At 42.8% G+C, this 18211-nt stretch overlaps 3 protein-coding genes across 4 annotated transcripts in view; 1 reads left to right on the forward strand and 2 right to left on the reverse strand.

The window, feature by feature from the left end:
• The window catches only part of RPAIN (RPA interacting protein), an 11183-nt gene extending 10365 nt beyond the window's left edge, over positions 1-818 (forward strand). The window contains exon 6 of one of the 2 annotated variants that reach the window (XR_002773682.1): positions 708-738. Coding sequence is in view for 1 of the 2 variants with exons in the window: in XM_003791229.3 (XP_003791277.1) it covers positions 708-737 (30 nt within the window). In the remaining variant the exon portion in view is untranslated. Of the gene's footprint in view, positions 1-707 lie in introns of both variants that reach the window. The other variant, XM_003791229.3, reaches the window with a different exon arrangement.
• Positions 819-895: 77 nt separating this feature from the next.
• C1QBP (complement C1q binding protein) lies at positions 896-7546 on the reverse strand. The gene is made up of 6 exons (XM_003791231.2): positions 7222-7546; positions 6565-6715; positions 3495-3588; positions 2054-2149; positions 1689-1811; positions 896-1283 (listed from the first exon to the last, which is right to left on the reverse strand). The coding sequence occupies exons 1-6, from the start codon at positions 7451-7453 to the stop codon at positions 1134-1136; spliced, it is 846 nt and encodes a 281-aa protein (XP_003791279.1). The 5' UTR covers positions 7454-7546; the 3' UTR covers positions 896-1133.
• A 3989-nt stretch (positions 7547-11535) lies between these two features.
• The window catches only part of DHX33 (DEAH-box helicase 33), a 27874-nt gene continuing 21198 nt past the window's right edge, over positions 11536-18211 (reverse strand). The window contains exon 12 of the mRNA XM_003791232.3: positions 11536-12476. Within this exon, the coding sequence (XP_003791280.2) occupies positions 12168-12476 (309 nt within the window). The 3' untranslated portion in view covers positions 11536-12167. The remainder of the gene's footprint in view (positions 12477-18211) is intronic.

The raw sequence follows: 18211 nt of genomic DNA on the forward strand, positions 1-18211 counted from the left end.
GTAATTCAGCATTCATGTTGAAGATGAGGTGAAAGATAGGAGTGGGTTACAGAAGGTGGTAATATATTTCAAGGACTTGGGGGAGTATTTGAGATGTGATGGTGGCCATAGGGATGGAATGTATTAAACCTATTAGGAGGGTGATAGGGCCTTCTTTAGAAAGCCAAATACCTGTATTATACCAATAAAGTGGAAGGAGTCAGGAGCCAGTTTAATACTCAGGTACTTATTGACATCAGTGGGGCTCAAGAGTTTTCTCTGTCTGCAATAAGCATGCAGTTTGTACCTCACCTCTAATACATGCCCATTGCAATCTTCTAAGTTGAAGAAGTCTCACATCCTTGCTAGGCTCAGAGCTCCAAGCTGTGAAGAGTTTGAATAATCCTTCTGGTCACTGGTTTCTTATAAGTGAGGACGTTTGATTAGTTCAGTTCCAGGATTTGATCTTAGCTTGAAGACAATGCTGCTACTGGTTTCCAGGGCTGTTTGAAGGTTGCAGGACGACAAAGCTTAAGAGGGGAGGCTCATCAGTGGCCCCCATGACAAACTACACCACCAAACTAATTCATAATTGTAACTGGACTTAGTGGGCATCTTCTAATGTGTAGGAATTCATATTATTGGTTATAACTTTTAACCAAATATTAGGATGATTTTCATGACCAGAATATAACTTAAGCTATTTTTTTTTTTTAATTTAAATCCAGGCTTGTGATACTTGGGCTGTGATCCTTTAAACAACTCTACTCCCTCTGAGAAGGAGACTTGTGTATAGCAACCTTTTATTGATAGCATTTTTGTATTAAAACTGTTCAAACATCTCCACTTTTGGTGTTTTGTGATGCAAAGAGCAAGGTTGGAGGGGAAGGAATAGAAATGGAAAAGACAAACTACCTTGGAGGAGATAAACCAATTTTATTGTCTATCATTATGTTATACAAAAATCTAGATTTGTACAGAAAAAAGCCAAATGAATAGTAAGTGAATGCAAAGAAATAATTTACATTTGCTTTTTTTCCCCATGATAGTAGGATGATAACCATTTCAAAGCACATGTGTCTGGCTGTAGAGTGGGATTTGTTCACTGGCCAAAGCCTGCCATAAAAGTCAGGCTTTCAGTGTCTCTGTGTGCTCTACTGGCTCTTGACAAAACTTTTGAGGTCTTCGAGAAAAGTAATATATTCTTGGTGTTCCAGGGCTGTGCTGAGTTCTACCAACTCATCTGCAAAAGTGTTGTCCACCCCTCGATCCGCAAGGAAATCCATTAGATGGTCATACAAGGCCTATAAAGAACAACATTTACTAATTTAAAAAAAAAAAGGATAATCTATAATAATTAAGATACTTCTTTCTGGCTTGGCACCTGTAGCTCAAGCGGCTAAGGTGCCAGCCACATACACCTGAGCTGGCAGGTTCCAATCCAGCTGAGGCCTGCCAAACAATGACAACTACAACCAAAAAATAGCCAGGTGCTGTGGTAGAGGACTATAGTCCCAACTACTTGGGAGGCTGAGGCAAGAGAATCACTTAAGCCCAGGGGTTGGAGGTTGCTGTGAGCTGTGATGCCACAGCCTCTACCCAGGTGACACAGTGAGACTCAAGTCTAAAAAAAAAAAAAAAAATTTCTGTCATTCAACTAGGACCTTCCCACATGCAAAGCCCCAAAGCATCTCTCCTCAACCACTCACCCAGTCCAGGGAATCTGTGTTGAGTGTGTAATTAGTATCCTTCCATTCAGAATCACTGGTGGACTGAAAGCTAACTTCCCTGATAGAGAAAATGTCACTTTCAGCCTCCTCTTCTTGTCCAACCTGAGAGGAAACATATTAGGGGAAACTGAAAAGTTTTCCAGGACAATCCAGACTCAAGCAAAGCTAAAGGACTGTTTACAGCTTGAAATGTACCATGTTTTCCTCTTGTTCCCTCATACCTCACCTCTCTTCCCCTGCTTTGGTGGTTTAAGATACAAAGTCTGTTAAGTGTCTACAGAAAGGACCAAGAAGATCCCAGGAAACACCTTTTCCCCAAGGGGCTGGCATTCCATCCTGCATACCTCATCCTCTGGATAGTGGCAGTCCAGCACAAGGGCCTTCTTGCCATCATTCTTCATAACTTCAACCACAAAATTAGGAGTTGACGTCAGTTCAGGCTGGGGAAACAAGAAAAAGTCAGTAGATGCCTTTGTAGGACAGGGCTGAATGCCTGATCAAAGGTCTCAGTTCAAAGTATCTGATGGACACTTTATATAGCCACTTTAATAGTCTTTTGCTATAAGCATTCCCAAATAAGCAGCTTGGAATCTTTAACACAGAGTATATAACACTTCTGTTAGCACCTTACTTATTAAAGAACACACTGAGTTTAGAATCAAGAAATGTGGGCTCGGCACCTGTGGCTCAAGTGGCTAAGGCGCCAGCCACATACATCTAAGGTCGCAGGTTCAAATCCAGCCTGGGCCCGCCCAACAATGATGGCTGCAACCAAAAAAAATAGCCGGGCCTTGTGGCAGGCGCCTGTGGTCCCAGCTACTTGGGAGACGGAGGCAGGAGACTCGCTTGAGCCCAGGAGTTGGAGGTTGCTGTGAGCTGCGATGCCACAGCACTCTACCCAGGAGGACAGCTTGAGGCTCCCCCCAAAAAAGAAATGTGCATTCCAGCCCTAGCTCTGTGCCAATTAACTGACATTTAGATCAGTCCTTTCAGCTTCTTAGGCCTATTTCTCCATCCATACACTACAAAGGTTGCCTAAAGCTCCAAGATCTCTTAACAGCTTGACTATTCAACAGTGTTAAAAAATTGCCCTTGCCCCTGGCTTTCTTATCTGAGCTGAGTGCTTGTTACCAGCTTGTGACATGTTTCCTCACATGGAAATATACCAGATATTCTCTAGTATCAAACGCATCCCCATCATGGGAGGGGTTGAGATAGTTTCTATTCCTTTCTTTTTTTGAGACAGAGTCTTATTATGTCACCACGGTTAGCGTACCATGGTGTCAGCCTAGCTCACAGCAACCTCAAACTCCTGGGTTCAAATGGTCCTCTTGTCTCAGCCTTCTGAGAGCTGGACTACAGGCATGTGCCATGGTCCCCAGGTAATCTATTTTTAGAAGAGACTGGGGTCTCAGGCTTGCTCAGGCTGGTCTTAAAATCTTGAACTCAAGAGATCCTCCAGCCTTGGCCTCCCAGAGTGTTAGGATTACAGCTGTAAGCCACCACCCTTGGCTTTCAATACCTTTCTGTTAACACAGGCCAAACTGCAAAGCCTGAGCCTGCAGATGGCGATTTATTCAGCCCCTGAAAAAGAAAAGGGCCACAGCCCCAAGGCTAAAGCTGGTCAGAAAGTATTGATTCTGCCACTCTGTAAGTCCCAAGGATGAGTGTCCTTTACCTTCTCTCTTCTAGTATTAGAAGGAATTTAAAAAAAGAAAGAAGTGTTCCTTCTTTAAACCACTGGGGCAGCTATCAGAACTGAGATAAAAGCTAAGAGGCGCTTACCTCCTGTTCCTCAACCTTCTGCCCTTGTGAGGGCTCCTCTTCACCATCATACGTTGGTGGGATGCTGTTGTTAATGTTGAAAGTGACAGTGATCCTAAAAAAGCAGAATACAAAGACAAGGCAGTTTTAACTGAGTAGATTAACACATAAGCATGGAAACACGCTATAATTAAAAAGCCTCCACTGAAACAATGCCTCCATCCTAGCTGTCTATTCATGTGAATTATTTGCAGAATTTCAAAAAGGCTGGGAACCAAAATCTAGCCCTGAGACTGACTCAGCAAAGTGAATCAGTGTGCCTACTATGTGCCAGCTGCCAGAAGAGGCCCTAGTTTATCTCAGCCAAACCATCATGTGTGGGCTGCTTCCATGGGCCAGCATCCCAGGGCTCATAGCCACAGCCCCTGACACTGACAGATGGATTCTCAAGCACTCTTGTGAAGTTTTATAATCTCAAAGTATGCCAAAATCACCAACTAATGACAATTTTAAGACTGGAGCATGCTAGTCACTGCCCTCTGGAATCATGCTAACTGGCTATCTCCCCACAGGTACTACAGCAGTTTGAGATTCAGCCACTAATTTGTCAAAATTGCAACAGCAGTGACCAAGCTGCGCTCTGGGGCACAGAAATGCAGTGATGTTAATCAGAGCATTATTTACAATGACCCAAAACTGGCAATGAAAAACCCAGGAAAATGGTTTAGGTGTGAGGTTGCAGAATATGTACTAACCTATATATGGGGGGGAAAAAACCCCACATCATATACTAGCAAAAAAGAATCAGAACCCTGCTAAAAACCATACACAAAACCTAACTCAAAATCGATCACAGACCTAAACATGAGTTAAAACAATAAAACTGTTAGATGACAACATAGGCATAAATCTTTCAACCCTGGGTCATGCAGTGTTTTCTTAGATGTGACACTAAAAAGCACAAGTAACAGAAGCAAAAACAGGTAAACTTCATCAAAATAAAAAACTTGTGTCAAAGGATGGGAGAAAATACTCCCTGGAAAATATAAAGAACTCTAACAACAATAAATAGACAAATGGACCAAGTGAAAAATGTGTGAAGAATCTGAAAAGAGATACAAACGGCCAAGATGCTCAACATCATTAGTCATCAGAGGAATTAAATCAAAACCACAATGAGACACTACTTCATATCCACACTAGGATGGCTAAAATGATCAAGAGTTGTTATGACTCAGCAAATCCACTCTTCATATTCAAGAGAAATCATGTTGACAGAAAAACTTGTATGCAAATGTTCACAGTATTATTCATATAAGCTAATGGTGGCAATAAGTCAAATGTCTATTAATTGATGACTAAAAAATTGTAGTATATCTATACAATGGACTACTCTTTGGCCCTAAAAAGAAGCTAAGTACTGATACATGCTACTACCAACAGGATGAACTGTTTTTTTTTTTTTTTTGAGACAAATTCTCACTTTGTTGCTCTAGGGTTGAGTGCCGGGGTGTCATCAAAGTTCACAGCAACCTCAAACTGTTTGGCTTAAGCATTCCTCATCCCTCAGCCCTCTGAGCAACAGGGACCACTGGTTATCACCAGAGCGCCCACATAATTTTTTCTATCTTGCTCAGCCTGGTCTCAAACTCCTGAGCTCAAGCGATCTGCCCACTTTGCCTTACCAACTGCTAGGATTACAGGCATGAGCCACCGTGCCTGGCAACAAGGATAAACTTTGAAAACAATGCTAAGTGAAAGAAGGCAGACACAAAAAGCCACAAAATGTATGAGTCCATTTTCCAAAACAGGTGATATACAGAGGAAGTAGCTCTGCTGTATGCCAGAGCTTGAGGAAGGGAAGAAATAGAGTGACTGCTAATGGGGCTTTGGAATGATGACAATGTTCTAGAATTAGTGTGACTGATATATAATTTTGTGAATACTAAGAACCACCTAATTGTATACTTTAATAAAAGGGTGAATTTTATGGTAAATAAATTAAATCTCAAAGCTATCATAGAAAAAGAGAATTGGGCAGTGCCTGTGGCTCAAGGAGTAGGGCACTGACCCCATATGCTCAAGGTGGTGGGTTCAAATCCAGCTCTGGCCAAAAACTGCAAAAAAAAAAAAAGGATATAAAATTGCATGTATTATGAGGCCAATTATAAAAACATTTCAAGAAAAACTGGAAGATTCTAAATGTTTATCTGGGTAATGGGATTAGGGGTGACTGTATAATAGAGGAAAGTATAAACACTTAACAGTCTAGGAAAAGAGAAAGGAGCCGAACTAGGTAAAAAACTCTCCACCATCTTTCTTAGGACAACCTTCACTACATTGTAACCCTATTCTGTTACATGGGAGTTACATTATCTTTTTCTTGAAACAGAGTCTCACTTTGTAGCCACCAGTACAATAGTGTGGCATCACAGCTCAAAGCAACCTCAAACTCTTGGACTGAAGCAATTCTCTTGAAATTGCTTTTTCAGCTCCCTAGTAGCTGGGACTACAGGCACCCACCACGCTATTTTTTGAGACGGGTCTCACTCTTGCTCAGGCTGGTCTCAGGCAATCCACCTGCCTTGGCTTCCCAGAATGATAGGATTACAGGCGTGAGCCACCGTGCCTGGTAATCTTGCATTTTCATTTTTGGTAGCTGTATAGATTAGGGGGCAGGGCAAGGCCAGTTTTATCAAGACTGTAAGCCAGAGACCAAACTAATCCTTTCATTATATAAGAACTTCTGAATCTGCATGCCTAAGTTTAGGCAGGGTGTGGCTTCCCTCAATAGTAAAGATTCATGGAATCTCTGCCATCCAATAGATTTCCAGCAACACACTTTTGTGTGGTTTTTTTTACCTATCCAGTATTAAGTCTCTTCAGTAACTAACCCACAGCAAATCTGTGTTCCTTAATGAGCCATGAAGAACTTATGAAATTGTTCAAATGAATACTGTCTTTTGAAAACCATTTTTCACATCAAAGTAGCCACCTTAACTCAAGGCTACTCTGGAGACGACCTAGGACAGGTCTTGTACGGTCACAGATTTGATCCTCTGGAGTCCCCAGTCTCCAGCGCAGTACTTACTTTTCCCCAGCAGCTTTCCGCACTAATTTTGCTTCTGTCCCATTCACTTCCAACTCCCAACCTCCAGACATCTTGGGGAGAGACTTATGCTTCTGGATTTTCTTTTCCTCCTTAATTTCATCACTCAGAAATTCAACAAAAGCTTTGTCCCCTAGAAGGAATCCAAGTGATACAAAAAAGGAAAGCCAATTGGTTTAACATAAAGCGATTACCCAGGTTACTGCAGCCAGGAATCTGGATTTGGACAGTTTCTGATCTCTCTGCTATTATGGTTCCTCAGAGAACCAATTCACACTAGTAAGCCTGTTTTCTCATCTGTAAAAATACCATAACACTACTAGTAAGTAGTTGAGCTTCATTCTGACAAAGTGATTTCCAACAATACACTCATTACCACCTTTAGCTATAAACCAAAATAATTGCAAATTACCTTCTTCCACCTGCCAGCCTTCCTAAAACCTCCATTTTCGAAAAACGTTTGGTGGATGGGAGAGGAAGAGGAACATGATCACACGTGGGTTTTATCTGCTGGTTGCCAAATGTACCGGACCTCGGGGGTCGGGTTCTAGGTGATCCACTCCTGGCAGTCTACGCTCTTCCTCTCCAGACCCCGACTCCCTCGCCAAAACGCCCCGAACCCGCGTGAGCGAAACTCACCCTCGGTATGCAGCGCGCCGCAGCCGCAGCCACAGGCGCAGGGCACGGGAGGCCGCAGGAGGCCGGGCCGCCGCCCCGACCCCGCGCGCATGCAGAGCAATCCGAAGGGCCGGGCGCACGGCCGGGGCGCCAGCTGCAGTAGCTGCTGGAGCGGCGGGGCGGGCGCGGCGGCGCGGAGGCCGGCAGCGGCGGAGCCCAGGACTCGGGGCACACAGCGGAGCAGAGGAAGCATCGCGCCGGAGGCTGCAGTCTCAACACGTGCAAAAGCGAAGGACGAATCTGCCCTAGGCGCCCCCTGACCTAGCGCGCAGCCGGAAGCCCCGCCCTCGCCGGAAGCGCTGCTCTCGCCGGCGCTCTAAGATTAAGGCCGCAGGGCGGGATCGCGCCCTCTGCCGGGGGCCTCCGGTACAGCTTCGAGTCAGGTTTTCTGCAGTATCTCGCAGAGTCGGCCCGAGAGTGGTCTCTGAGGCTTTCTGTTTAATGCCCTGCTGCTTATACTTTCTAAATTTCGTCGTACTGTTCTCAAAGCTCGCCAGGCCTTCTGACTGCGCGGAGTGCAGTAGCCCCCAGACCCGACTCCAAGGTCACTTCCCGTAGGTCGTCTTCCTGGGACCTCTATCGGAAACAGAGTGGTCTGAAAAAGGGTAAAAATATTTTGTCCAACTCCGCACACCAATTTTGAGAACTAAAACCTGCATCCCTGATCAGAGCCAGTGATCAGAGGCTGGGAAGTGTCCTTTGTTCTTTGTACCACGGGCATGGCTCAAGGGACCTGTCCAGGTAGAAGTCAGGAAATTGTTTCCCTGAAAATGGGATGAGAACCATCAACTGTAGTTATACAGTACCCTGAAGCTGAAAATCCTCCCTCTCAACAGCTCTAAATTTCTGCTCTTAGATAGAAACATGAACTCCATCCTTTTCATTTGCCTGCAAATTAATAAATCTTCCTTCTCTTCTGCTCAGACTAATTGTCCTGGTTCTTTTTGATGTGGTCTCAGGGACAAATGCAGCTTCCACCTAATAGGAGCTCATGCTTGTGCGCACCCAGCCTCTATGATTCACTGTAGTTCAGCAGAAACCTCCTGCCATTGCTTGCTTACCAGGCAGCGTCCTTTCGCTCTTGCCAGACTGCAAGATCTGAAGGCGGATCCGTTTTCAATTTCTGTGACTTTCCCTCTCTACACCCTCCAACCTTGTGTCCAAGTTCTAAATGAAGCATCATTTTTCTGGAGACAAGACATGTCACTATATCACATTTAGGTTAAAATCTGACTTACATCAGATTTAGGTTAATAACCAACAATCCTACCTTCCTGGGATACACAGTATATATTTAAGAAGGTTATGTCTTACCAAATTAGTGACAATGAAAGACTAATACTTAATATTTTCTAAGCAGTTTTTCTGTGACAGGAAAATAGACCCAAGAAACCAACCATACACATCATGTACAAGATTGGTATTTAATGGATTTGATAGTCAAGTGCACATCTGAGCATTATATACAAAAGCTGATGTTTCTATAGTTACTTCTGTGTGAATAAGACCAGACTCTGAAAATACAACTTAAGCATGAACTAACTGGCTATTTTGTCTTTCTCTAGTTTTTTCTACAAATTACAACATTGTGATCAAATACAGTTCCTAGAGCTGCAAGTGTTTCCTTATATGTTCAAGGAATGACATCTTGGATGCATGGCACAGTGCCAAGCAGTTTCTGGTAACTGAATTAGGCAGATTTACATATCAATAACACAGTACACAATTGGTTTCCCCACAGAGGAAACTTGCCTCCATTCTGATATCTCTTTACAACTAGCAGAAATGCAGCATTAAGGGTTTTTAATCAAGGACCTGGTGCTTGCAGTCTTTTCCATTGTAATGAAATGTGTGTTTATCTGGATGTTTCACACACTGTGATTTCTAAAAGACAAACACCTGAGGCATGCAATCTGCTTGGAGTGCATCTATTTACATGAAGCTGCTCATGGGAGCTGGTGATTTGTCCAAATATAGATTTCACAGGTGGGAAAAGAGGTGAACACCATCAGAGATTCCACCAATTAAAAAAGTAGTTGAAGATTACATCCAAATATCATTGTGAAACATTTAACTTTCCTACGAAAGTTTAAGATTAAAAAAAAAAAAGTTTAAGATTAAAGTGTACTATCCCCTGCAGCTAAATATAAATAACCATTTGTTTCTTTGTAGTAACATGTGGAGTCAGAATGGATTTTCCAATCTGATTTAATCCCTGAGCAGCTATGTTACAATTTAACCTTTTAGAAAGCCCAATAAAAAACTAAATACTGTATTAAAACTCTACCACAATATTACAGTGATAAACATATTTCTGTACAGAAACATCAAAGCTACACAGAAGCTTTTAAAATCCTTTACCCCCTCAGAAAAAAATAGACATTTCTGGAAACTGTTCAGGTACTTAAGCTGGACAGAAATAACTCCAAGTTTTACTTGACCCAGAGACTACCTCTAGCTAGAGAAATAATTTGCTGAGGAACATGATAAACTACCCCTCATCCCTAATGTTTTACCAACACAATGAATGTTGTATTAAAAATACAATATTTTCTTTTCCCAAGTAAATATCCTAGCCTCCTATTAAGTGAATGAGGAAAAAACACTAAAAAACCAAAACCCAACTTTATAGAAAACTTTTCAGAACATCAGCAATGGTAAGAATAACTTAATCTGTGAAAGAGCAGAAAGCTTAAAAATTCAATAAGATAAGGTATCTAGGATCTGTCAATCTTATTGGACCTAAATATAACCATTTCTAACATAAATAAATCACAAGTGATTAGGCACCCTTGAACACTGGCTAAAAGTGCAGGACCATGGCTAGTGCTATAAATAAAGACTGAGCCAGATGTGCACAACTGTGTACAGTTGAGACCTGGCATGGGGGTGCTCCAACAGGCCACCATCTCTGAAAAGTGCTCACTGGATCCAGAATGAAGAGACTGTCCACGGAATTTGAAAAAATCTCTTAGGCAGTTTGGTTGCCTGCTTATAAACTGATTTATCTTCTAAGAAATGACAAAATACTGCACAGATGTGTTTGGACCAATTAAGCATAATAAAATGGTTAAATCTTGGCTTCTTCTTGGGCAACATCCTCTGGAGAAAAATTATCTGCTTCTGATAATTAAATGGCTATGAAGAACTATTAGTGTCTTTTCCCCTCTCAAAATATCAGAATAGGAGCCGGTGTGGTGGCTCACACCTATAATCCTAACACTCTGGGAGGCTGAGGCGAGTGGATTACTTGTGGTCACAATTCGAGACCAGCCTGAGCAAAAGCGAGACCCTGTCTCTACTAAAAATAGAAAAACTGAGGCAAGAGGATCACTTGAACCCAAGAGTTGTAGGTTGCCATGAGCTATGATGCCAAGGCACTCTACCCAGAGCAACAGCTTGAGACTGTTTCAAAAAAAAAAAAAAAAATCAGAATAGAAATGTAGAGAACGAACATTAGAGAGATGCCTGTCGGTTAGGAAGCAGCAAAGCCAAACTGTCCCCAAGTCCCTATGAAAAAGGAAAAAAATCATAGAAAATCAATGATGCAAAATATGAGAGCAGATGTGGTGGCTGGAATGAACCAATGCTCTCTGGGCTCTTGCTGACCACGCACCTCTCCCCTCCCATCCCCAAGAGTTCTGATCAGGGGCCCTGCGTGAAGAGAAACCGCTAGAATGGAGCACAGTCATTCCTCATATTCACATGATCACAGGTACGCAGTGAGAAAAATGACAACTCAGTATTTGGGAGCACACTAAAAGGTCAGTTTTCCATGTCTATACTTGACATTATTCAGAAGGGACAAATCAACCTTTGGCCAAGAAATGTATGTGTCTCCGAAAAGCACTGACAGGGACATGTACAACAGAGGCAGGAAGGACCAAGAGACACCTCCGCTGAGCTCTGCTTAGAGATAGACATAGAGCAGTAGGGACAGCCATCCCAGAAGGTAAAGAAACAACAGCACCTCCCCCTCTGTAAATACCTACTGGTGTCAGTTGCTTATGTTTTCCAATTTATTTATTTATTTATATATTATTTTTGAGACATAGTTGCACTCTGTTGCCCTAGGTAGAGTGTGTGGCGTCAGAGCTCACAGCAACCTCTAATTTTGGGGTTTAAGCAATTCTTTTGCCTCAGCCTCCTGAGTAGCTGGGACTGTAAGTGTGCACCACTATGCCCAGCTAGTTTTTCTCTTTTTAGTACAGACAGGTTTGGCCTTTACTCAGGCTGGTCTTGAACTCCTGAGCTCGAGCAATCCACCTGCCTCAGCCTCCCAGAGTGCTAGCATTACAGGCATCAGCCACACACTATTTTTTCCATTTTAAAGCTTCATACAGCTAGACATTAAAACAGAAACATGGACAACAAACGTCCAAGCTCTGCAACTTCTTATGCCCCTATTCTAGAAAATTCCCCTCAGTCACAGAACTTGAAATTTTGTTGTACTCAATCCATGTCATGCTGAAAACAGTAAGAGTAAGCGTAATGGCTCACAGCTCACTATATGTCTGTCATGCACCAGAAATAGCTCTGGGTACTTTCTCTAAACTTCGTAACCCCAATCCTCTAAGCAATTATTATTATTATTATTATTCCCATGTGAGGAAACTGAGGCTCAGAAGTTATCTAAATCACTCAAAGTCAGCCACGAGAAACCAGAAACGTGATTTTGAAGTTTCCAGAATATAAATGATATGTACATATCTACAGGGTTCAGTCTTAAGTTTTTAAGCAAAGATGCTTTCAAACTCCTGGAAGCTGGGCACATTTAGCTGCATTAAAACCTGCTGCTTCTCTAGGAGCCAACCTGGAAGTCTGCTACAAGGACAGCTGTGGGCCATGCTCCCAGGCACCAGTAATTCTGGCCGCATCCTCCTGGAACAGCTCAGTCCTGATAGTTCTCAGCTTTTGGCAGTTCTCAGCTTCCTCCTGAAGTACTCGGGGGCAGCCTCATACAGCCACTCGGCATCCACAACGCAGAGGTCCCGCATGTAGCACTTGTTGGTGTGAAGCAGCTCAGTGTATACCACACAGGCTGGTTTGCAGTGGAAAAGGACAGACGAGGGGTGGATGGCCACTGGCTGGTGGGTGTCCGTGGTGGCATAAGTACCATCTGGCTGAAGCTCAGCAGTGCTCATGAAGAGGCTGTGAGCCAGACAGCGGCGGATGCTCTCCATGTCTCCTCGGGATGACAAGATTGGCATTGACATCTGTTTCAGGAGAAAATAAGAAATGAAGAAGACCCCACACATAACTATTGCTTGGCACTGCATGGTGCGTTGAAACACCTGCACCTGAAATGCAGCCTATACTGCAAGTCTAACAGAGTGGGTCTGGACACTCAGAGGTGGCTACCTCAGATGTCTTCAGGATCAACAGACCTAAAACAGGGAAACCACTATCCAGGAGCAGAAGGGCTGAGAGGGAGACATTCATATAAGCCACAGGTAGGTTGGGGACCCACTCCCATCCCCTAAAGATCTGTCAGGACGTTCCAGTAAGGAAAGGCCCTTTCCTGTTATGCTATGACATCATCTCCTTACTCCAACTCAGGTTACACAAATGCTGCCAAATTTATCTTCCTAAAGCACAACTCCAATCGTCCTCATCCACTCAAAAACCTTCCACATCTCTACTGTTCCTGGCAAATAAAAAACCAACTTCTTCTGGTGAAGCCTTGAACAAGCCATGCTGATCTTGCCTTGCCTGTCTTTTCTCTTCTTTAGACATCTTCCGTAGTTGGCTGCCTTCTCTTCCCTAGCCCTGTATCACAACTCCTATCTCTGTGCCTTCACATTTGCTGCTTCTATGGTTTTTTTTTTTTTTTTTGAGACAGAGTTTCACTATGTTACCCTTGATAGAGTGCCGTGGTGTCACAGCTCACAGCAACCTCAAATTCTTGGGCTTAAGTGAGTCTCCTGCCTCAGCGGACCACAGGTGCCCGCCACAATGCCCAGCTATTTGTTGCAGTTGTCACTGTTTAGCTGGCTGGGGCTGGGTTCAAACCTGCCACCCTCAGTGTATGTGGCTGGCTCCGTAACCACTATGCTACAGGTGCTGAGCCATGCTGCTTCTAGTAGAAATGCTGCTCCTGTCTCTGCAGGGGAAATGTCAGTCATCAGTTGATGTTCTTGCTCTTACTGCCCTTGCTGAATGGTTGTACAACCTTACACCTCTGGCCATAGCCAAATAGACTACTGGTGCACACTTGCTTGATCTAACTGGCCAGTTTCTCTCTTCCAGGCATTTAGGGCTGAAATGGTGCATCTGACCAATCTCTGTTAGGCTCTTGAGTAGAGGCCAAGCAAAGGAGGAAGAAGACAAGAAGAGGGCAGAAGGCACAGAGAGTACCCAGAAAGAGGCCATAAAAGGGCATACAGTGCCTCATGCCTGTAATCCTAGTACTCTGGGAGGCCGAAGCAGGTGGACTGCCTGAGCTCAGGAGTTCAAGACTGGTCTGAACAAAAGACCCTGTCCCTACTAAAAATAAAAAAGCTAGGAGGGCAGGGTGGCACATGCTTGTAGTCCTAGCTACTCAGGAGGTTGAAGTGAGAGAAGTGCTCAAGCCCAAGAGTTTGAGGTTGCTGTGAGCTATGATGCCACAGTACTCTACTCAGGGTGACAGAGTGAGACTTTGTCTCCAGGGAAAAAAAAGTCCTATGGCTTGAGATAAGAGGGTTTAACAATGTATAGCTAAAAACTGGTAACTTTTGGAAACTCTGTAAGGTTCTCTCAAGGTACAGCAGGCTTTGAGAACAATCTACCTATCTTCCTGGGATTCTGAGTCTTGGTAATAAAGGACAAGTTTAATCTACACAAGCATTTGATACCTGGTTCCTGGAGCTCCAGGTATATCTGTAAAATCCCAGAACCTGGACCAGTGTCTGACATACAAAGAGAGGCATCCTTGGCCACTGAAAGGTCCTAAGTTCAGAATTAATAGAAAAGGACCATTTCTACTGTCAATAATATAAGTGAGAGTCATGAAGCCAAGAGATAAACTGGCAGAAAAACCATTCACGTACAAAAGGTGTTCAGTAAGATGTGTAAAATACAGACTACAATAGGCAACTAACAGAAGAAATAGCTGGGCATGCTGGCTGATGCCTGTAATTCTAGTACTCTGGGAGCTGAGGCAAGTGGATCACCTGAGCTCACAGGTTTGAGACCAGCCTGAGCCAGAGCAAGACCTCATCTCTAAAAATAGCCAGGTGTTAGGTGGGCACCTATGGTCTCAGCTACTTGGGGACCTGAGGCAAGAGGATTGCTTAGGCCCAAGAGTTTTAGGTTTCTGTGAGCTATGACACCATGGCACTCACTCTACCAAGGGCGACAAATAAGACTCTGTCTCTAAAAAAGAACAAAAAACAAAAAAATCAAGGAGAAGAAATAGCTGTAGTGCTAACAATTGGCTGTTGGCATTGGACACAGGCCCGGGTACTGGATACAAATGTCTCCAGGAGTGTGCACACAGTCTGCACAGAGGGGGTTATCTTAGAGGACGCTTTACACACACTTGTCCATAGCAGTAGTTCTCAACCGTCCTAATCCTGTGACCCTTTAATACAGTTCCTCATTTTGTGGTGACCCCCAACCCTAAAATTATTTTCATTGCTACTTCATAACTATAATTTTGCTACTGTTATGAATTATAATATAAATATCTGATATGCAGGATGTATTTAGATGATCCCTGTGAAGGGATTGTTCGACCCCCAAAGGGGTCATGACCCACAGGTTGAGAACCGCTGCTCTATAGAGTCGTTTACGGCAGCAAAAGCACAGGCACTATCCCAGTGTGCAACAACAGAAGAACACTTACATAAACTACCCTTCTCTGATGTAAACATGGAGGTCATATGGTCATTAAACACCATGACAGGTCTTTAAAATATCATGTCCTCTAAGAGGACATATAAGCTGAATTAAAATTTGCTTGTGGATACTTTGGCAATGTCTATCACAATCTAAAGCCCCCACCTGGGTGATGTGGTTCACACATGTAATCCTAGCACTCTGGGAGGTGGGGGCAGGAGGATCACTTGAGCTTAGGAGTCTGAGACCAGCCTGATCAAGTGTAAGGCCATGTTTCTACTAAAAATAGAAGGAAAACAAAAAAACAAAAACACCCCCAAACATCTATCTACCTACCTATCTATCTAACAGCCCCATCTAGAAATTCATGCTATGTGTACCAGAGCACAAAGATAAATGTAGGAAAATAATGGGTGGCTCTTGTGGCTCAGTGAGTAGGGCGCCGGCCCCATATACTGAGGGTGGCGGGTTCAAACCCGGACCCAGCCAAACGGCAAAAAAAAATGTAGTAAAATAATTACAGCACAGTGCAAATGACCACTATTAGAGGCACTGGTAAATAAATTTAAGTGAATACTGTAAACAAAAATAAAAAAAAAAAACTTAAGCTTCCCAGCTGACTGAATGGACCCCCTCCTGACTAAGTGGATGCCAGAAATATCCTAAAGCTGAGTTGCTAGCCATGAGAAGGGAAGTCAGATATGCTCCTCTCTCCCCTCTTGGAGATAAGAGTTTATAACTCATTAACGGGCCATACAAGTCAAAGCTTAAGGTCCTCCTTAAGCTACACCTATAGGTGTAGCTAAGGTCCACCTATAGGTCCTCAATTTCCTTAACAGATCACCTGAGTTTGGGTATATATGTGGTGGCTAGTCTATGATTAGCACACTTCCTTAACTTAAAACGTTCCAAGTCTTAAAACAAAGCTTCATTTCTTCAACCAATTACAAATCAAAGAATCTTTAAATCCACCTATAATCTGTTAAATCCACTTGACTTGGCTTCCCAGAGTACTGGCCTCCTCACCCCGGCCCTAATCCCACTTCAAGATGTCCCACCTTCGCGGGCCAAACCAATGTATGCACTCTGTATACTGACTTATGACTTTACATATAATTCCTGTTTCCCTGAAGTGTATAAAACCAAACTGTAGGCCAGGCGTGGTGGCTCATGCCTCAAATCCTAGCACTCTGGGAGGTCAAGGTGGACAGATTTCCTGAGCTCATGGGTTCAAGACCAGCTTGAGCAAGAGGGAGACCCTGTCTCTAAAAATAGCCAGGTGTTGTGGCAGGTGCCTTTAGTCCCAGCTACTTGGGAGGCTGAGGCAAGAGAAACCCTTGAACCCAAGAGTTTGAGGTTGCTGTGAGCTATGAGGGCAACAAAGTGAGATTCTGTCTCGAAAAAACCAAAAAAAAAAAAAAAAAAATCAAACTGTAACCCAATCACAGTAAGTCAACTTGCTCAAGGCTTCTTGGGTATGGCTCTGTGCCATGGTCCTCAAACTTGGCTCAGAATAAACCTCTTTAAATTCTTTTCCAGAGTTTGGGTTATTTTCCATTGACAGCACAATGAAATGCTGAGAAGTCTACTAAAAGTAATGAGACATACATGTGCAGATACTGAAAGACAGCCTAGACACAGTAAGTATTCAAGAAGTATACTACAAAAAAAAAAGTATACTACTTGGAAAAAAGTTGCAGAACATGTACGTCATATTTGTTGTAAAAGAAAAATTTGATATATTCATATGTATGAGTGTACATACACATAGAGACAAATTCTAGAAGAATCTACCCCAAAATGTTGGGGTTTTCTTGTTTGTTTGTTTTGAAACAGAGTCTCACTATGTCACCCTCAGTATGAGTGCTGTGGTGACATAGCTCACAGCAACCTAAAACTCTTGGGCTTAAGTGATTCTCTTGCCTCAGCCTCCCAACTAGCTGGGACTACAGTTGCCTGCCACAACACCCGGCTATTTTTTTGTTCTAGTTGTCATTGTTCTTTGGCAGGCCTGGGCCAGTTTTGAACCCATCAGCCTCAGTGTATATGGCTGGCATCTTAACCTCTGAGTTACGGGTGCCAAGCCTCTACCCCAAAATGTTAACAGTGGTTATCTCTGGATGGGCAGGATTATGGGAAACTTAAAATTTCTGAATTACAAATCACAATTTTCTCTATTCTAACAGTATTTAATAACTATGCACTGCTTTGTGATGTGAAAAAATAAAGATAAATCCACTAAAAAAATCCTTAGAAAGAATTCCAGTAACACTGGAAAATGTTTATAAAGTTTATAAAACTGAATATAAATTATACATACAATTTAATACATGAAAAATGCAATAAAAAACCAGACTATCAGGAAACAAACCAAAATACTGAGAAGTAAAACTGGGTAATTTTTATTTTCTTCCTTATTTGTGAAATTTTCTACTTTGAGAATTCTTTTTATAATCACTACCAATAAGCAATCTAATTTTTCACTAGATGGCTCAGCACCTGTAGCACAGTGGTTATGGCACCAGCCACATACACTGAGGCTGGCGGGTTTGAACCCAGCCCAGGCCAGCTAAACAACGACAACTGCAACAAAAAAACAGCTGGGTGTTTTGGCAGGTGCCTGTAGTCCCAGATACTTGGGATGCTGAGGCAAGAGAATCCCTTAAGCCCAAGAGTTGGAGGTTGCTGTGAGCTGTGACATCATGGCACTCTACCCAGGGTGACATAGTGAGACTGTCTCCTTAAAAAAAAAAAAGAGTAAATAAAATAAGATAAAATAAAATAAATATTTTTCACTAGAAAAGTGACAGTTTAGGGCATGGGGAAGGGGTGAGCAGACAGAGAATGAGGGAGGGGGTAAGGGTAGCGACAAGAAAAAAAAAAACAGTGACTAATTCTCACATAAATTGGATTCGATTTTGACTCAAGTACATCACTTAAACATTAATTTTTACTTGTTCATATGTTGTTTAGGATACAGGATACTGCATCCTCATTTAAAAGTGAATTATGTTTGTAATTTTCCCTTTATAATATATTTTTTCCAATTTTAGTATCAGGTGTATCCAGACTAAGCAGAATGATTTTGAAATATTTCTTCTTTTTCTATTGTCTGTAAGATTTGGCATGA

The sequence above is a fragment of the Otolemur garnettii genome, unplaced genomic scaffold, assembly GCF_000181295.1.
Source record: "Otolemur garnettii isolate 467f Iridium unplaced genomic scaffold, OtoGar3 scaffold00046, whole genome shotgun sequence".
In the NCBI taxonomy this organism is placed as follows: Eukaryota; Metazoa; Chordata; class Mammalia; order Primates; family Galagidae; genus Otolemur; species Otolemur garnettii.